General features: G+C 44.1%; 1 protein-coding gene across 4 annotated transcripts in view; it reads right to left on the bottom strand.

The window, feature by feature from the left end:
• AK7 (adenylate kinase 7) overlaps positions 1 to 17590 on the bottom strand; it is a 98637-nt gene that overhangs the window by 71086 nt on the left and 9961 nt on the right. For all 4 annotated transcript variants that reach the window (XM_054447400.2, XM_054447399.2, XM_054447401.2 and 1 more), the window contains 2 exons: positions 13410 to 13518; positions 9124 to 9218 (listed from right to left, as the gene is read on the bottom strand). In XM_054447400.2, the coding sequence (XP_054303375.1) occupies positions 9124 to 9218; positions 13410 to 13518 (204 nt within the window). The remainder of the gene's footprint in view (positions 1 to 9123; positions 9219 to 13409; positions 13519 to 17590) is intronic.

The raw sequence follows: 17590 nt of genomic DNA, 5'->3' as shown, positions 1-17590 counted from the left end.
TTTAATATTTTGATACATATTTTGATATATCATAGTGCATATATTTGGGGTATATGTAATATTTCAATACATGTATTTCTTTCTTTTAGCCACCTGGTTTGCTACTGATTGATACATGTATTTTTAACTCGATATATCACCCTTGTACAGATTCTGGAGGTACCTGTGATATTCTGACACATGTTTTTTATTGATATATCAGAGTCGTGAATGGCATTTCAACAAGATGGCTGAGGCAGTGCTATGGAGGATGGATTGGGGGGCGCAAAGGCAGGCCCCAGCTGCACAACCACTTGAGTAGTCCAGGAAGCTAAAGGCTGAGGCTGGTTAGAAAGTTGCCATAGATACAAAGAGAACAAAATGTGTTTATGATACATTTCGGATGATGAATGAACAGAATTTACCAATGAGTTGGCTGGTGGGAGGAGGGGAGTGAGGCTAGAGCAACTGAGATGCTAAGAGATGTCCTTAGGAGAAAGCTGGGAGAATGAGTTGTTGAGGGGAAGATCCACTTCAATTCTGTGTACACAGTAGATACCTAGTGAATACATATTGCACAATTAACTGTCCTCATAAACAGGTCTAGTGGCCTACACGTAGGGTTGCCAGGTAAAACACAGGACACCCAGCTAAATTTGAATTTCAGATAAACAAATGACTAAATTTTTAGTACAAGCATGTCTTCAATATTGCACAGGGTATAGGTATACTAAAAAATTATTCACTGTCTATCTGAAATTCAGATCTAACTGGGTGTCCTGTATTTTCACTTTCCAGCTCCAGTCTGGAAACAGTGTAGTCAGCTTTGCCTTCAGGATGAATCGAGTCCTGGCCCCTCTGCAGCCCTGGCTCACATGGCGTGCTGGGCCAGGTCACCTAACACACCCTCCTTGCTCCCCATGACTGGCCCAACACCCCTCTTCTGGATTTGCCCTACCCTTTGTCCTCAACGGCTATCAGGGAAATGGTCACATTCCATGAGGTGAACCACAGGTTGGATGGCCAATCTCTTCCTTGACATTTTGAGAATGTGACTGAGAGAAAAGAAAGATCAATCTCTCTCTGGCCAGTGGCACTGGAGCCCATAAATTCCAACCAGAGGGGGCCGCAGGTTCTGGGCTGTCATTCCTCGATTCCTGGTTGGGACAGAGATCTGTTTGTGTATGATGCACCTTTGCAACCAGTTGCTAGGCTGTGTTCCCTTTAGTCCTTAAATTTCACTTGTTACAAACACAACAAATAAAGTGTATTTTGAACCCAAACCTTTAATATGGGTTTTAGTTCCTCCCAACTGTTTGCATCATTTGCCTTTCTAGTAAAGGGTAAGTGGTGACCTTTCCTTTAGCAGGGGTTACAGCTGTGATCCTTACATTGTTCCATTACATATGGATGGCTGTCAGCATTTCTGGAAACTCAGCCTGCCCTACTACTATCCTGTTATAATTACTAAGCTCATTTAGAGGCTACATCTTTCTAGGAGGTAAAGAACACAGTCTACAGAGTAATCTCCCCTGCTCTTTATTAGGCCAACGGGCGAATCTGTTTTCTTTTAACACTCTAGCACTCTGTTGGATTCTCTTTTTTTTTTTTTTTTTTTTTTTTTTGAGACGGAGTCTCACTCTGTCTCCAGGCTGGAGTGCAGTGGCGCGATCCCGGCTCACTGCAACCTCCACTTCCTGGCTTCAAGCAATTCTCCTGCCTCAGCCTCCTGAGTATCTGGGATTAAAGGCATGCACCACCACACCCAGCTAATTTTTTTTGCATTTTTAGTAAAGACAGGGTTTCGCCATGTTGGCCAGCCTAGTCTTGAACTCCTGGCCTCAGGTGATCCACCTGCTTCGGCTTCCCAACGTGCTAGGATTACAGGCATGAGCCACTGTGCCCGGCCTGGATTCTCTTTTTAATTGGTCATTGTGTTTGATTGCCCACGTGGATCACTTGGTGGACTCTGTTTCTCCCTGGTTATTACGTGTGACAATCAGAGTCCGTCGGCCCTTGTTCTGGAGTATTGGTTGAATCAGGGTCACCTCTGGATTATATCTCTTTACTCACACATACAGAAACAAGTACATAGCTAGACTTTAAAAACGAATAGGTTCTAAGGGAAAAACCAACCCCAATATATATTAAGATTGTCCTATTATTAAAATAGATACATTAATTATTTAATTTATTAAATTAATTAAATTAATTAATTAAAATTAATTAATAATAAATTAATATTTATCCTTCATTTGTAACAAAACTGATTTCTGTGCAGTTTTTATCCGTTTGGATGCTTTTGGCTACCAGCGACAGAAAACCAAACTCAAAAAGACCTACAGACTGGGAAAATCATCTCCCATAAGTAGTGTTCCTGAGTAGGATGGCTCCAAGCACCATGGGCTGGCCTGCCTCTGCTGTTCTTTTTCTTTGTTTTTCTTTTTTCCAAAAGTTTATTTTTAAATGTACAGTAGGCTCCAAGACAACACTTCATTCCAGCTATAGGTGGCAAAAGATGTGATGCAGGGAATCCAGATGTTCAAATACACATGGAATCAAGGGTCACCATCACCTCAGGCACAAGGAACAGCTTATTGCTTGCCAGATTTCCTTTTTTCTTTTCTTTTCAAAATACTAATTTTTTTTTTTTTTTTTTTTTTTTTAGAGATGGTGTCTTGCTGTGTTGCTCAGGCTGGTCTTGAACTCCTGGGCTCAAGTGATCCTCCCACCTTAGCCTCCCAACGTGCTGGGGTTACAGGTGTGAGCAACCATGCCCAGCCAATTGCCAGATTTCTTAATTCCTCCTGTGGCGAGGGGTCTCTTCCCCATGGCCTTTGCTTTTAGCCCCTCAAATTTCTTCTGCTCCTCTTTTTGTTTCTGCTTGAAAGCCTTATCTTCAGCCATGTTTGGTTGTTCACACCTGTAATCCCAGTACTTTGGGAGGCCAAGGCAGATGGGTTAATTGAGCCCAGAAATTTGAGACCAGCCTGGGCAACATGGCAAAACCCTGTCGCTACAAAAACATTTTAAAAATTAGCTGGGCATGGTGGCAGGTGCCTGTAGTCCCAGCTAATCAGGAGGCTAAGGCCAGAGAATCGCTTGAGCCCAGGAGGTGGAGGTTGCAGTGAGCTGAGCCCAGGTTGCACCACTGCACTCCAGCCTGCGCCACACTAAAAAAAAAAAAAAAAAAAAAAAAAAAGGAAGGAAGCGTTATCTTCTTCAACCTCCATCCGTCTTCTTGGCCTGTTTCTTGGGCTGTTTTAGGGACTTTTTCTTGCCACCTTCGTGGCCAGACATAGCGCCTACCACACTTTCCCCAGGCCCTGCACTGGAAACTGGCTCTGCTGTTCTGATGCCTTCTGAGCTCTGCCTCCTATGTGTGGCCTTCCTTTTCAGGACCACAGCAAGACTAGTAGCAGCAGTCCAAGCTTCACATCCAGATATGACAACATCCACAAAGAAAGAAAGCCCGTGTCTTCCTTGAAGTCTCTCCTAATCAGGGATGAGCCCTTCCTGGGAGTCTCCTGGCCATCTTTCCTCTGTGCCAGAGACTAAACCAGACTGATTTCCTGGATGCAGTTAGACTACATATTCCGGGCTCCTCAGCTATGGGCTGAGTTTTAGTCAAAGAAATTTGCAGAAGTGATGAGCATCTCTTCCAAGCCTGGTTCGTAAAGCTTCCCATGCATAATCTTTTGTGTTTCTCTCCCTTCCACAAGCCTGATGCAGGTGTGCACGACAGCCCCAGAGGTAATTCTGGAAGGTGTTGGAACCATCCAACAGAAGGAGCCTGGATCTTGAATCAGAGTTGGGAGAAGACTGACTTGATCATCAGGAACACCTGTTTTACATTTTACCTGAGCAAGATGCAAACTTCCTCCGTGTGTAAGCCACTCTACATTTTGGGGGGTAGGTTTGTTACATCCCACATCCCAAAATTGGATTGCATGCCCACCCCTTAGCCAATCATCGGCAAGAAGAATGGAACCATCATGGCTAGTTTGGATCAATCAGGATTTTCCCCTGGAATGGGGATAGAATCTCCCTTCTCTAGATTTCATGGGCAGTGTGGACACTTGAACTTAACAAGTCATGGCTCTGCTGGCAAGGAAGACAGTGGGGTGGCTTCATGACAGGAAGCCAGCAGCATCTACAACAATCTAACATTCACTTTTCTGAGTTACATTATGGAGCCATGGCTTTTCACATACTCAACTGATTTCAATTAAGCATAATGTATTAGTCAGGATCCTCGTGGGAAAGAAACAGCATATTCAACGTTGGATAATTTCAGGAGAGTTTAATAACAGGACTGTTTACGAAGATGTGGGCAGGGTGTAGGGAAACCATGTCACCTGGAGCCAGGAACAGGTGCTCTGTACTACTCCTAAATCCAAACGTGTTGAGTGGGCAGGCAACCATTAGAGCCCAGGGACAGGGGTTGCCCGGCAGGTGCAGTGGCTTGGGTTCAGAGACTCAGCCTACCCACAGCAACTCTGCCGAAGGCAGCTAGGGGAATAAGTGATCTGACCTCATTCTTCTCAATTCCCCCATCCTCTCACCAGTGAGCCCCACTGGCCAAACCCAGTTGGGAGCAGAGGACAAGGTTGCTTGCTGATCTAGACTACAAGTTTGGAGCAGGGTGGAGAAGAGCAGAGAGTGGCTCTGGAGGGGCAGGTGGGAAACACCCAACAGCCAGAATCACTTTCACAATGCTCGCCTTCTCACAGTGTGGCTGGTGGGGACCCTCTTTGTCCTCTCAGGCCTACTCAGGACATCTCTGAAAAGATCTTGGCTCTGTAGCATCAACAATAGGTTCCAGCCTATCCCAGTTTTCACTGGCCCAAGACACAGAATCAACTCCCTCCCAACTCCAGAGTCCTGGAGTTACTTCCACTGGAAAACAGACTTAGAGAATACAATTTGTGTACTGGGGGTGCTCAGAAGGGCTGCTGTTGGGACATTTTTCATAGTGACAGAGCTTATCTTTTATAAGGTCATCAGCTGACAATGATTTTTTTCCAACCTATTATGTTAGTGACTCTTTCTTTACTTAGAACCGGCTTCCTTGGCTGTTAAAACTTCCTGTGTAGCTGCGGGCAGTGGCTCACGCCTGTAATCCCAGCACTTTGGGAGGCTGAAGTGCACAGATCACCTGAGGTCAGGAGTTTGAGACCAGCCTGGCCAACACGGCGAAACCCCATCTCTACTTAAAATACAAAAAATTAGACAGGAGTGGTGGCACGCGCCTGTAATCCCAGCTACTTGGGAGGCTAAGGCAGGAGAATCACTTGAACCTGGGAGGTGGAGGCTGCAGTGAGCCAAGATCATGCCACTGCACTTTAACCTGGGTGACATAGCAAGACTGTCTCAAAAAAAAAAAAAAAAAGTACTGCAAGGCCAAAGGAGAGCTAAGAAAGTACCAGGAGTCACGGCCGGGCGCAGTGGCTCATGTCTATAACCCCAGCACTTTGGGAGGTGGAGGCGGGTGGATCACCTGAGGTCAGGAGTTCGAGACCAGCCTGACCAACATGGCGAAAACCCATCTCTACTAAAAATACAAAAATTAGCTGGGTGTGATGGCCGGCTCCTATAATCCCAGCTACTCGGGAGGCTGAGGCAAGAGAATTGCTTGAACCTGGGAGGCGGAGGTTGCAGCGAGCTGAGATTGTGCCATTGTACTCCAGCCTGAACGACAGAGTAAGACTTCATCTCAAAAAAAAAAAAAAAAAAGAAAGGAAGGAAGAAAGTACCAGGAGTCCTTGCAGCTCACCTTTCTTCTTCCCATCCCAAGTCTATCTTATAGGGATTACGATTTAGAGTCCATGATTATAACTCTCCTTTCAAAAGCCAACCCTGGTAAATCTGGCAGAGGAAACCCTTCTTTGGAGGTCTCTGTTTTATAGACTTCGTCTCTAAAAACAAAACGAAAAAGATTTCCTGTGACAATGACAAAGAGACAGAAGCAGAGAAAAGCAGAGAGGAAAGTGGGAGAATTTACCGAGCTTCCCATGGCTCCCAGTCCTTGGCGCCCAGTGGCATCTCTGACCGTGGGTTTTGTAAGACATTGTGTATGTCTTTCTAACACGTCTTCTTTCTGATTAAGAAAGCTGGATTCTGTTGCTTGCAAGCAAAAGTTTTACTCAGCTCACTCTGACTTCGAACGGATGCCACATCTTTTGCCACGCCCCCTTCAATTACACTTGTTGGGGACAAACTTGTTTGTTTTGTGTAATCGGTCTTGTTATATCTATAACCCCCACTGACTTCCTCATCCTCCTGGATTATTTAGAAGCAAATCTCAAACACAAATATTATTTATTACTTCATTAATCCTATTGCAGCTAGATTTGTCAATTAAAAAATATTTAGCAGTATTTGGTCCTGTTTGAGGAATCCTCCATAAATTCTATAATTTTTCCTTTTTTTTTTTTTTTTTTTTTTTGAGTCAGGGCCTCTCTCTGTCGCCCAGGCTGGAGTACAGAGGTGTGATCTCTGCTCACTGCAACCTCTGCCTCCAAGGTTCAAGCAATTCTCCCACCTCAGCCTCCTGAGTAACTGGGACTACAGGCGCACACCACCTAATTTTTGTATTTTTTGGTAGAGATGGGGTTTCACCATGTTGACCAGGCTGCTCTCGAACTCCTGACCTCAAGTGATCCGCCTGCCTTGACCTTCCAAAGTGTTGGGATTATAGGCGTGAGCCACTGGGCTGGGCCTAATTTTTCTTTTAAAAAATTAAAGTTTTTGCTTTTTAATTTTAGTTATGTAGTCCAACTGGAATTGACTTTGTGTGTGGCATGAGGTAGAGAATTCTGGAGAGTGATGAAAGTGTTCTGTGTCCTAATTGTTGTGGTGGTTGTACAACTGCATGCATTTGTTGAAACTCAGGACTATAAAAGGTTAACTTCACTGTATACAATACAGTAAATTTATTTATTTACTTGAGGCAGGGTCTCACTTTGTCACCCAGGCTGAAGTGCAGTGGTGTGATCTCAGCTCACTGCAGGCTAGACCTCCCCAGCTCAAGCAATCCTCCCACCTCAGCCTCCTGAGTAGCTGAAACTACAGGTTCGCCACCGCACCTGGTTAATTTTTGCATTTTTTGTAGAGACGTGGTTTCGCCCTGTTTCCCAGGCTGGTCTTGAACTCCTGAGCTCAAGCAATCCTCCTGCCTTGGCTTCCCAAAGTGCTGGGATTATAGGCAAGCACCACTACACCTGGCTTAGTACGTTGATTATACCTTGATAAGTCTTTTAAAACCATCATTTGTCATTGGGGAAATGCAAATTAAAACCACAGTGAGAGGAACTCCCAAAGTGCTGGGATTATAGGCAGGCACCACTACACCTGGCTTAGTACACTGATTACACCTTGATAAATCATTTACAACCGTCATTTGTCATTGGGGAAATGCAAATTAAAACCACAGTGAGAGGATGAGGGCATGCCACAAGGACAGGAGCTAACACAGGAGCCACTGCCCCATGTTTTCTTTGGGGAACCATCTCTTCTCCATTCTCAGCCCATTCAGTGTAGGAGGCTTACTAGAGAGTGAAGTCTACTCAGAGCAGAAAAGAAACCATAAAAGAAAGAGAGAGAGTCAGTGAGCATTGAGGACATCGTTGAATCCTCTGGGCCCAGCTGTTCCTGAAGTCCGTTATTGAACTTATTCATTATTTTGCTTACTTTGGTTGGGACAATCAGTCCGGACACTAGCACAGTGGTCAACCAGTCCATTGACTCATAATTGTTTTATAGTGGACACTTAGCTGGACACTCCAAGGGAAGGGATTATAACAGGAATAAAATGACCATGACCTGCTCCTTGAGGTGATGGCATCCAAAGTAGCTGAGTAAACTTTATAAGGAAAGAGCATGAAACCTGTGGTCCCTGCCCTCAGGGGGTTCTCAGTCCAACAGGGAAGAGACAATTAAACAAATACAAAGCATTTGATGCAATAAGTGTGATGACTCCCTAAATATCTCCTTGTTATATATAATATATTCCATTGACCATATCATGTACTTTTTCACATTTAGCATTTCTGAAATTAGAACATATCTGGGATCAATGGTGTATCATTGTGGTCAGCCAGGAAGCGCTGGCAATGTCACTGCCGGTGACTCAGTGACCTTGAACACACTGTTGCTATTGTTATCACTTCAAGTTGAGTCAACTACTCGCGTTGATTTAATTGCCTTTTAAAAGAGTGTACCGGGATTCAGCACTGAAACGGAAAGGTAGTGCATAGGCACAAAGGCACGGAAACAGAGCAGCAAACATCAATTTTACATTAGTCAAGAGAATAAGCAATGTTGGCAGAATGGCTGTGGCTCATGTTTTCCTGCAAAATAATAACCACGTACTCTAGGGGTTTTATACTGAGCTGTGTGGAAAAAGACAGAATGTGGTGTGATTCACAGATGGACTCTGAATATGAGGAAGTTTGGGGAATACTATAATCACTATATTTTGCTTATATATTTTTTTTCTTCCTTTATTTATTTAGAGACAGAGTCTCACTCTGCTGCCCAGGCTGGAGTGCAGTGGCGCGATCTTGGCTCACTGCAACCTCCGCCTCCCGGGTTCAAGGGATTCTCCTGCCTCAGCCTCCCAAGTAGCTGGGATTACAGGCACCCGGTACCATGCCCAGATAATTTTTGTATTTTTAGTAGAGACAGGTTTTGCCATGTTGGCCAGGCTGGTCTCGAACTCCTGACCTCAGATGGTCCACCCGCCTCGGCCTCCCAAAGTGCCAGGTTACAGGCGTGAGCCATCACGCCCAGCCTATATTTCTTTTTACTGTATGCACAAGAATGTACGTGACAAAAATATGGGTCTAAGTAAGTCTAAAAGAGAGCTCTTTCAATATGTTTAAAATACATAGCTTAAGTGATAAGCAAGCTTTACTATAGTTTCATAAGCAGCATATTTTTCCTTCTTAGAGGCATATAAAACAATGAAATCCCTTAGAATTGAATGTGCTTAGAGTCAGTAAACTCTGCTGGGTGCTTATTATGGGATAGGATTCAGGAGTGGGAGAATACACAACTCGCCATAGGAAGTTCCCTCCGCACACAGATTACAAGGTGTTAAGGCTGAAATGTTACCTAAAGGAAAGCTAATGCTCTACTTACGGGGTCCAGGGCTTTGGATCGCGCCCAAGTCATCACTGTCGAAAGTAAAATAAATACCTTTCGCTTTTCAAAGTGGCTGACTTCTTCACTGAGTGCTGTGGGGCCAAAAAGCAGAGTGGTTATTTGGACCCATGCACAACTTGGTTTCTAAATCACGTGTACTATTAGTCACCAGTAGGAGCCACTTAACACCAGGGTGCTGTTATCTCTGATGCTTCTTTGACCTGTTCCCATCACCGTTCTTCAAACTCCCCCTCCTTTCTCGCTACCTGTATCCGAAATACGGATCCCGGCAGGTTGTTCACAACCAAGCATTTCAGTCTCATCAGTGCTCTCCACTGCAGCCCTTTCTCTCCACTATGCTCATCAATTGCCTGATCCCTTCTGAGCTGAGCTCAAAATTGTGGCCCCTTTCTGTTTTCTGGCCTCTGGCTATGTGTTTTTACTTTTTGGGAGGGCTGGTGACAGTAAGGATCATAGGATCCTTATTAGAACAACTCACAGGCTTTGCTGAATTCCCCCCACTATGAGATAGGTATTCTGGGTTACAGATGCAACCTAGAGATGTAATAGGTATTCTGGGTTACAGATGCAACTGAGATGTAATCTGGGTTACGAGGCACAGTTTGCCCAGGATCATAGAGGGAAGTGATGGGGCAGAGAGTCCAATCCAGGCTGTCTGGCTGCCAGGCCCATGCTGTACCCACCATGCCACCTAGCCAGCTGCCCAGAAAAGGGAGCAGGCTGGGGATGGGGCAGCGGAGGCCCCACATCAGAAGGTAAGGGCCTCTTAGGAGTTCCCATAAGGCAACCCTGTTCAGTGAAAGCCATCGTGGAAGGAAGTAGTTCGGGGTGTGCCCACCCTTTCCACTCCACCCCTGGGGCTGTGGGCTGTGGGCTGTAGTGGAGAGCACTGATGAGGCAGAAACGTTTGGTAATCAACAACTTGTAGGGATTCATATTTAGGATAGAGGTGGAGAGAAAGGTGAGCATTTTACTTCCAAAGGGTTTGCTGCTTTGCAAAAAGGTTCTCTACACATTTAAGCATTGAATCTCCTTGAATGTATTTGGCTAAGGGATTCCATTAATATATTCTTCATGATGTGTAATTTTCAAGAAACATATTGGCCGGGCACGGTGGCTCACACCTGTAATCCCAGCACTTTGGGAGGCCGAGGCGGGTGGATCACGAGGACAGGAGATCAAGACCATCCTGGATAACACAGTGAAACCCTGTCTCTACTAAAAATATAAAAAATTAGCCAGGTGTGGTGGTGGGCGTCTGTAGTCCCAGCTACTTGGGAGGCTGAGGCAGGAGAATGGCGTGAACCTGGGAGGCGGAGCTTGCAGTGAGCCGAGATCGCGCCACTGCACTCCAGCCTGGGCGACAGAGCGAGGCTCCATCTCAAAAAAAAAAAAAAAAAAAAAAAAAAGAAACATATCAAAGCTGCAAAGTGAGGTCTAACTAAACTGTCAGAGGGGCTAAGTAATGCAGCTGCCATGGTATGATTTTAGTATCATGAGGTGATTCCCTAAACAAGCAACAAAATGAAATGCTGATATCCTGGATCTAATAAATGTATGGATTTCTACCCTAAAACAAGAAATTGTTATTGAATTAAGTCTAAGAACACTATGATCACGTATTATTCCAAACTTTAAGTGTACTTTTGTTTCCATTTTTAAATAACAAAAATTTTCTCTTCAATTTAATTTTGCTCTTTTAACCTTTCTGCTCTGCTGAGCTTCAGTTTGGCCTATTTTGTGAATACTTGGCACACTTTGAGGTCCTCTAACTGGGTTATCCTTTTTTATTTATGATATTTATAATAGGTCTAGAATGATCTGCTTATTCCCCTTTGAACACACCCTTCATCTATATGCAGATATTTTCTCTCCTTTCTAATAATGTATTCCTTTCTCTTCTGTCATCTTGCCTTCCTTCCATAGTATTTGCAAAAGGCAAGGTAGGAGAATTCTAAGACATTTAAAAATAATTTAATAAAACATTATTAAAAATAATACATAGCTGGGTATGGTGGTTCATGCCTGTAATCCCAGCCCTGTTGGGGGACAAGGATTGCTTGAGGCCAGAAGCTGGAGACCACCCTGGGCAACATAGCTAGACTTCGTCTCTACAAAAAATTTTTAAAAAATAGCTGGATGCACACCTGTAATTCTAGCTACTCAGGAGGCTGAGGCAGGAGGATTGCTTGAGGCCAGGAGTTTGAGGCTATAGTAAGCTATGATATACTACTGCACTCCAGCCTGGGTGACAGAGCAAGACCCTATCCTTAAAAAAAAAAAAGAAAGAAAGGAATACATATCCATTGCAAGAAAAACAAAATCCAAGAATGTACAGTAGGTAAAATGAAAAAGTCCCCATCCCTTACCAACCTCATGCCCTACCAACCCCATACCCCCCAGGTGACTCTAGTGACAGATTGAAGGATCTCTGACTATATTTTCTTGCAGACACAAACACTCTATATCTCAAAAACGAAGTAATTCAGCTAAAAGTTTTCCTCTAAATAGAAAAGTAAAATTTTCTTGATTATTTGAACCTCTTTATTAGAAGGAAGCAGTAAGACACTCTACATTTTAAAGCTCATGAAAGGAAATGCAGTGTCAAAGCTTGAGAAAAGGTTATGTTTCCTTGAGGGGGAGAGGGTGGTCCTAAGAAAGGCCAATGCCCGTCTGTGACAGCAGGAAGTCAGTGGTTAATGTCTGAAATTCACAATCAAGAGGCATCTATGGAGCCATTTTGATGTATTAAATGAGGTTGCTTGGCTGGGCGCAGTGGCTCACTCCTGTAATCCCAGCACTTTGGGAGGCCAAGGCGGGCAGATCGCTTGAGGTCAGGAGTTTAAGACCAACCCGGACAACGTGGCGAAACCCCGTCTCTACTAAAAATACAAAAATTAGCTGGGCATGGTGGCACACACCTGTAATCCCAGCTACTTGGGAGGCTGAGGCAGGAGAATCACTTGAACCCGGGAGGTGGAGATTGCAGTGAGCTGAGACAGTGCCACTGCACTCCAGCCTGGGTGACAGAGCAAGATCTTGTCTCAAAAAAAAAAAAAAAAAAAAAAACGAGGTTGCTTTGGGGGAACATGAAACACAAAAGCACCATCTTGCTCAACACCACTTCGTTCTCTTAGACTTGAGGTCCTTACAGTTCATTACATTTTTCAAAGCAAGATGACAGAGCAAGATCTTGTCTCAAAAAAAAAAATGAGGTTGCTTTGGAGGAGATGAATCACAAAAGCACCACCTTGCTAAACACCACTTCATTCTCTTAGACTTGAGGTCCTTAGAATTCATTACATTTTTCAAAGCACTTTCAAAATACAAGCATTCTCTACAAGCCTTCCCTGACCTTTGGCATCAGGGAACATTTGTTCAATTGAATCAGATATTTAGAGTTAGAAATAATTCCTCCCCTCTCAAAGTCACGTGGCTCTTATACATAACTTTCTTGTAAGCACACCCTCCTTTGTTGAGTTAAAGTTTCTCTTGGGTGCCTTGTCTCTTGTGTGATGATTGTGCCTTGGGGTACCTTTTCTTATCTGTCTTTGTATCTGCCCCATATATTCAACCCCACCTCCTTAAGCAGTACCTATGGAATGAATCAGGTTGCATTTTAAAAGTTAAATGTTTTGGCAAGGCATCGTGGCTCACGTCTGTAACTCCAGTGCTTTGGGAGGCTGAGGCTGGAGGATGGCTTGAGGCCAGGGGTTTGAGACCAGCCTGGACAACATAGCAAGTCCCCATCTCTACCAAAAAAAAAAAAAAAATAGCTGGGTATGGTGGCACAAGCCTGTAGTGCAAGCTACTCAGGAGGCTGAGGCAAGAGGATCTCTTGAGCCCAGGAGTTCGAGGCTGTAGTGAGCTATGATCAGGTCACTGCTCTTCAGCCTGGGTAATGTTTCATTTTAAAAACATATATTTATTTTATTTTATTATTTTTGTAGAGACGAGGTCTTGTCACGTTGTCCAGGCTGGTCTTGAACTCCTGGGCTCAATAATCCTCCCACCTCGGCCTCCCAAAGTATTAGGATTACAGGCATGAGCCACTGTGCCAGCCTTCATTTTTTTGATAATTAAAAATATTATATTCTTCAGAAGTATCTATCCATATTATTAGCATGGATTTCATACTTTAGGTAAGTCTCAGACCAGTTTTTCTATAGCCCTACTTTGCCTAGTGTTCCTAGATGACTATTAGGTGAAGTAAGCAGCACTACAATAGCATCCCTGGAGATAAAAGAGTACACCTCACTGACCAGAGACTGCCCAGATGGCTTCCTCCATTTGCTGTGAGCTCTCAGTGATGTTATAAATGATAACATCACACTCCAGCAGGCGCATGAGAAGGTCTTCTCGAGAGATGGCCTGAAAAAGAAAATTGACAGCCATTTGCAGCAAGACGCTAACAAGGTAACCTTAATATTTCAATGAAATGATAATTTTCAAAATAGATATGCTACACTGAGGAGTCCCACAGGAAACACTTGCAGGAGGATTTCTATTTAAAATGAAATTGCGACTCTCTTCTGTGTGTAGTTTTCAAGTAACAAAGAAGTTTATGAAAACAGCTTGGAACAGATGATTTAAAAATTGCATAATAATCTTAGGTTCTATTTCTGCATGCTGTTTAAACTCCAATTCAGAAGGGAAGAATTAGAACACACTGAAAGAAAATGAGTGAGGCATTTAAAACTAATTCAAACTCTATGCAAGATTATTTGAGCAATTATATATCACGAATCACTCAGAAGTGCTGATGAATGATGAATGTGGATTGTCTTAGAATTCTCAAGATGGATTTAATCTGTTCTCTTTCTAGATGTAAGGTACCTTATTACAGTTGACAGCTGGGAATATTTTAAAAATACAGAAACTTTTAATGATTAAAAATGTAAAGTTTATACATTAAATAGAAGTAACTTTGCTGATCATTTTTGGTGCTTTTTTTTTTTTTTTTTTTTTTTTTTAATTTGAGACACAGTTTCACTCTGTTGCCCAGGCTGGAGTGCAGTGGCGTGATCTCAGCTCACTGCAACCTCCGCCTCCCAGGTCCAAGTGGTTCTCATACCTCAGCCTCCCAAGTAGCTGGGACTACAGGCACACACCACCATGCCTGGCTTTTTTTTTTCTTTTTTATATAGATGGGGTTTCACCATGTTGGCCAGGCTGGTCTCGAACTCTTGACCTCTGGTGATCTGCCCACCTTGGCCTCCCAAAAAGTTAGCATTACAGGCGTGAGTCATGGTGCCAGCTGTTGATCATTGTGTTTTAACTAGTCAATCCTTGCTGCATGAATACCAGTACACTTCCCAATAGTACAATACCTTGAGTGCATTAAGAGAACCATAAAAGGACCCCGCATTTCCAAACCAAGATTTGCATTAGTTGTTATTCCCATTGTCCTGAACATCAGCTATTTTCCACAGTTCCTTGACCAACTGTATTAAAGTAGAACCTTTTAGACCAAGCTGAGTCTCTTCCTTTATTGAAGAACAAAGGGAAGTTGATGCCTTTCCTTAGGAAATGACAGTTCTGCCTTGGCAAGGTTAGTACATCCTTGTTAAATTCAACAGCATGCACTAGGTTGCTAGTTTCTCCAGCCCTGTTCCCTAGATTCTTTTGCATGAATCTGCATTAGTTTTCTAGGGCTGTTGTAACAAACCGCCACAAACTGCATGGCTTGAACAACCAAAGTCTCACTGTTCTGGAAGCTAAAAACCCAGGATCAAGGTGTTATAGGGTTGGTTCCATCGAAGGGCTGAGAGGGAGAGTCAGTTCCGTGCCTCTCCCCTAGCTTCTGCTTGTTTGCTGGCAATCTATTCCTCGTCTTGTATATGCATCACCCTGATCTCCACCTTGATATTCACATGGTGTTCTACCTGTGTGCCGTCTGCGTCTAAATTTCCCCTTTTTATAAGCTCACTGGTCATACTGGATGATAAGCCCACTTTAATGACCTCCATTTATTTATTTATTTATTTATTTATTTATTTATTTATTTATTTAAGACAGAGTCTCGCTCTGTTGCCCAGGCTGGAGTGCAGTGGCACAATCTCAGCTCACTGCAACCTCCACCTCCCGGATTCAAGCAATTCTCCCTGCCTCAGCCTCCCGAGTAGCTGGGATTACAGGCACCCACTATTTTTGTATTTTTAGTACAGACGGGGTTTCACAATGTTGGCCAGGTTGGTCTTGAACTCCTGACCTCAGGTGATTCGCCTGCTCGGCCTCCCAAAGTACTGGGATTACAGGCGTGAGCTACTGCGCCTGGCTGATGACCTCCATTTAATTGGATTTCCTCTGCAAACACCCTATCTCCAAATATGGCCATATTCAGAAATATTGGGGGTTAGGATTTCAATATATCTCTTGGGGGTGGGGGAGAAACAACTCCACCCATACCACCAGCCATTCACTTCCTTCTCTCGGCTGAATATGCAAGAGGGAAGCCACTGACAATTTTGATCCAAACATTGATTTTTACTTTACCAATAGCATGACAGTGGGAAAGGAAACTACCTTCCCAGTACACCTAGGATGGATCAAGATCCAGAAATGACACATGAAAGAAAAGAAGAAAACACCGGGAGAATATGAGGACTCAAAGATGTGTATTCTACATGTGGCCCAAGAGAAAGAAGATACAGCATCTATGTTTCCAGCTTGTAAAAGCAGGTGGGAGTGGTGTCCATAGAAAAACATGCACACGTGTCGAATTATGGTTGGCTCTATTTAAGATGAAACAGCCACATTTTCAGGAGAATGGTTATCCTGACCCGATGTGGAGTGACCATTTTTGTGCATTCATTCGTTCACCCAACAAACATTTGTGGGCCCTGCTTTTGACTGTAGTAATAGAGGCAAAAATGAATAATATATAGCTGCTGATACTAAGAAGCATTGTGTGTGTGTGTGTGTGTGTGTGTGTGTGTGTGTGCGCGCGCGCATGCATGTGTGTATGCACTTTCTTGAGAAGATTTATACCAAATAATTATGGTCTAATGTAGACAAGGGGCCGACCAAGCACATATGAAGCCGTTGTACAAATGAGAAAAAAGGTAACCGCTTGGTGAAAAAATTGTAAGAAGGGCTAAACTCTGGGGCCCAGGACAGCCAACATAACAGGCTGCTCTTCAGCCCCTACTCACGCCCTTAGCCAGGCACTCTTGTACAGTGTGCAACCTGTACAGCCAGACACAGAAGCCCCAAATGTGGAAAGGGCTGTCATAGAGGTACATTTGAGGTTCAATGGACTAAGAGAAAGACATCATTTTGTCTCATAGGAGAAGATATTTGAGTTGGGCTGGAAGGATGAATACAAGCTCACCTGGCAGAGCCCAGAATGCTCAGGGAATAGCAGGTGGATTGTTGAGCCAGGTAGAGGCACCTTTCATAACCTGAACCAGGCTAACGGTTTCCATTCTCACGTCTCCCTCACCTTTTATTCATTTTTTGCTGGTCTTCTCTATATCATTCCAATTTCAGCATATGTGCCGCTGAAGCGAGCACTCTCCCTCACCTTTTCTGCTACCTTTGTGTCTTCCCGGTAGCTCCCCATAACCCATGCTCTTTCTCTGCCACAGTGCACCATATATTTTCCCAGGCATTCCCCCTTGCATGGTGTTTCCTTCCTCCCTTACTTGTCTTGCAAGCTCCACTCAACCACGGAAGACCAGCCTCAGCCCCACCATCTCCAGTAGATCCCAACCTTCCAAGGGAGGGCCATCTGCAGGACTTTGTGCTAATGGAGGCTCCAGGATCTCAAGATCAGAGCATAGGAGGCTCCGATCTGTTTGGCAGGGAGGGATTTGAAGCTTCATTTGTCTGTCTCTCTAGATAAGACTAAGAACTCCTTAGGTGCCCCTTTCAGAGAGCCTTGGGTGATGCTCTGTACACACCTCTGTCCCCACATTTACTGTCACAGAGTCCCTGCCAAGCCTTGAGCTCCACGTTCTTCTGTGGATCATCAGGGTGCACAGGAAACATTCGCAGAATCAAATTCGGGTGAGTAGTGGGAGATGCTGGAGATCAGAACTAAGGCACATGGCTATGAGAACGGAAAGGAGGGGCTGACTGGACACCTGACAGAGAGGTGTGCTGAGGACCCCATGACCAATAGGATTCAGGAGTCAAGGGCAAGCGAAGAGCCCACAGCTCTCTGAGGTTTTTAGCTTTGATGGAAGGCGAGTGCATAATGAATGAGATAAAAGACACTATTGGTTGTCTACAAACTTCCATTTCCTCTTCCTTTTCTCCAACAGAACCCCAATTTTGCTTCAGATACTCCTCTGCCTGCGGGAAATTAACTCCCTCTTCTGGCTTGAAGGATGAGCCTAATTGATCTAAGCATAAGTGACTGGCTCAGGAAAGGGAAAATGACTCCACTCACGACAGTGGGACTCAAAGAGATGGTTGCCAGGGACTGCTGGCAATGTCC

This window comes from Pongo pygmaeus, chromosome 15 (genome assembly GCF_028885625.2).
Source record: "Pongo pygmaeus isolate AG05252 chromosome 15, NHGRI_mPonPyg2-v2.0_pri, whole genome shotgun sequence".
NCBI classification, from domain to species: domain Eukaryota; kingdom Metazoa; phylum Chordata; class Mammalia; order Primates; family Hominidae; genus Pongo; species Pongo pygmaeus.
The sequence above is the reverse complement of the archived record's forward strand: the minus strand, read 5'-3'. Positions and strand labels throughout refer to the sequence as shown.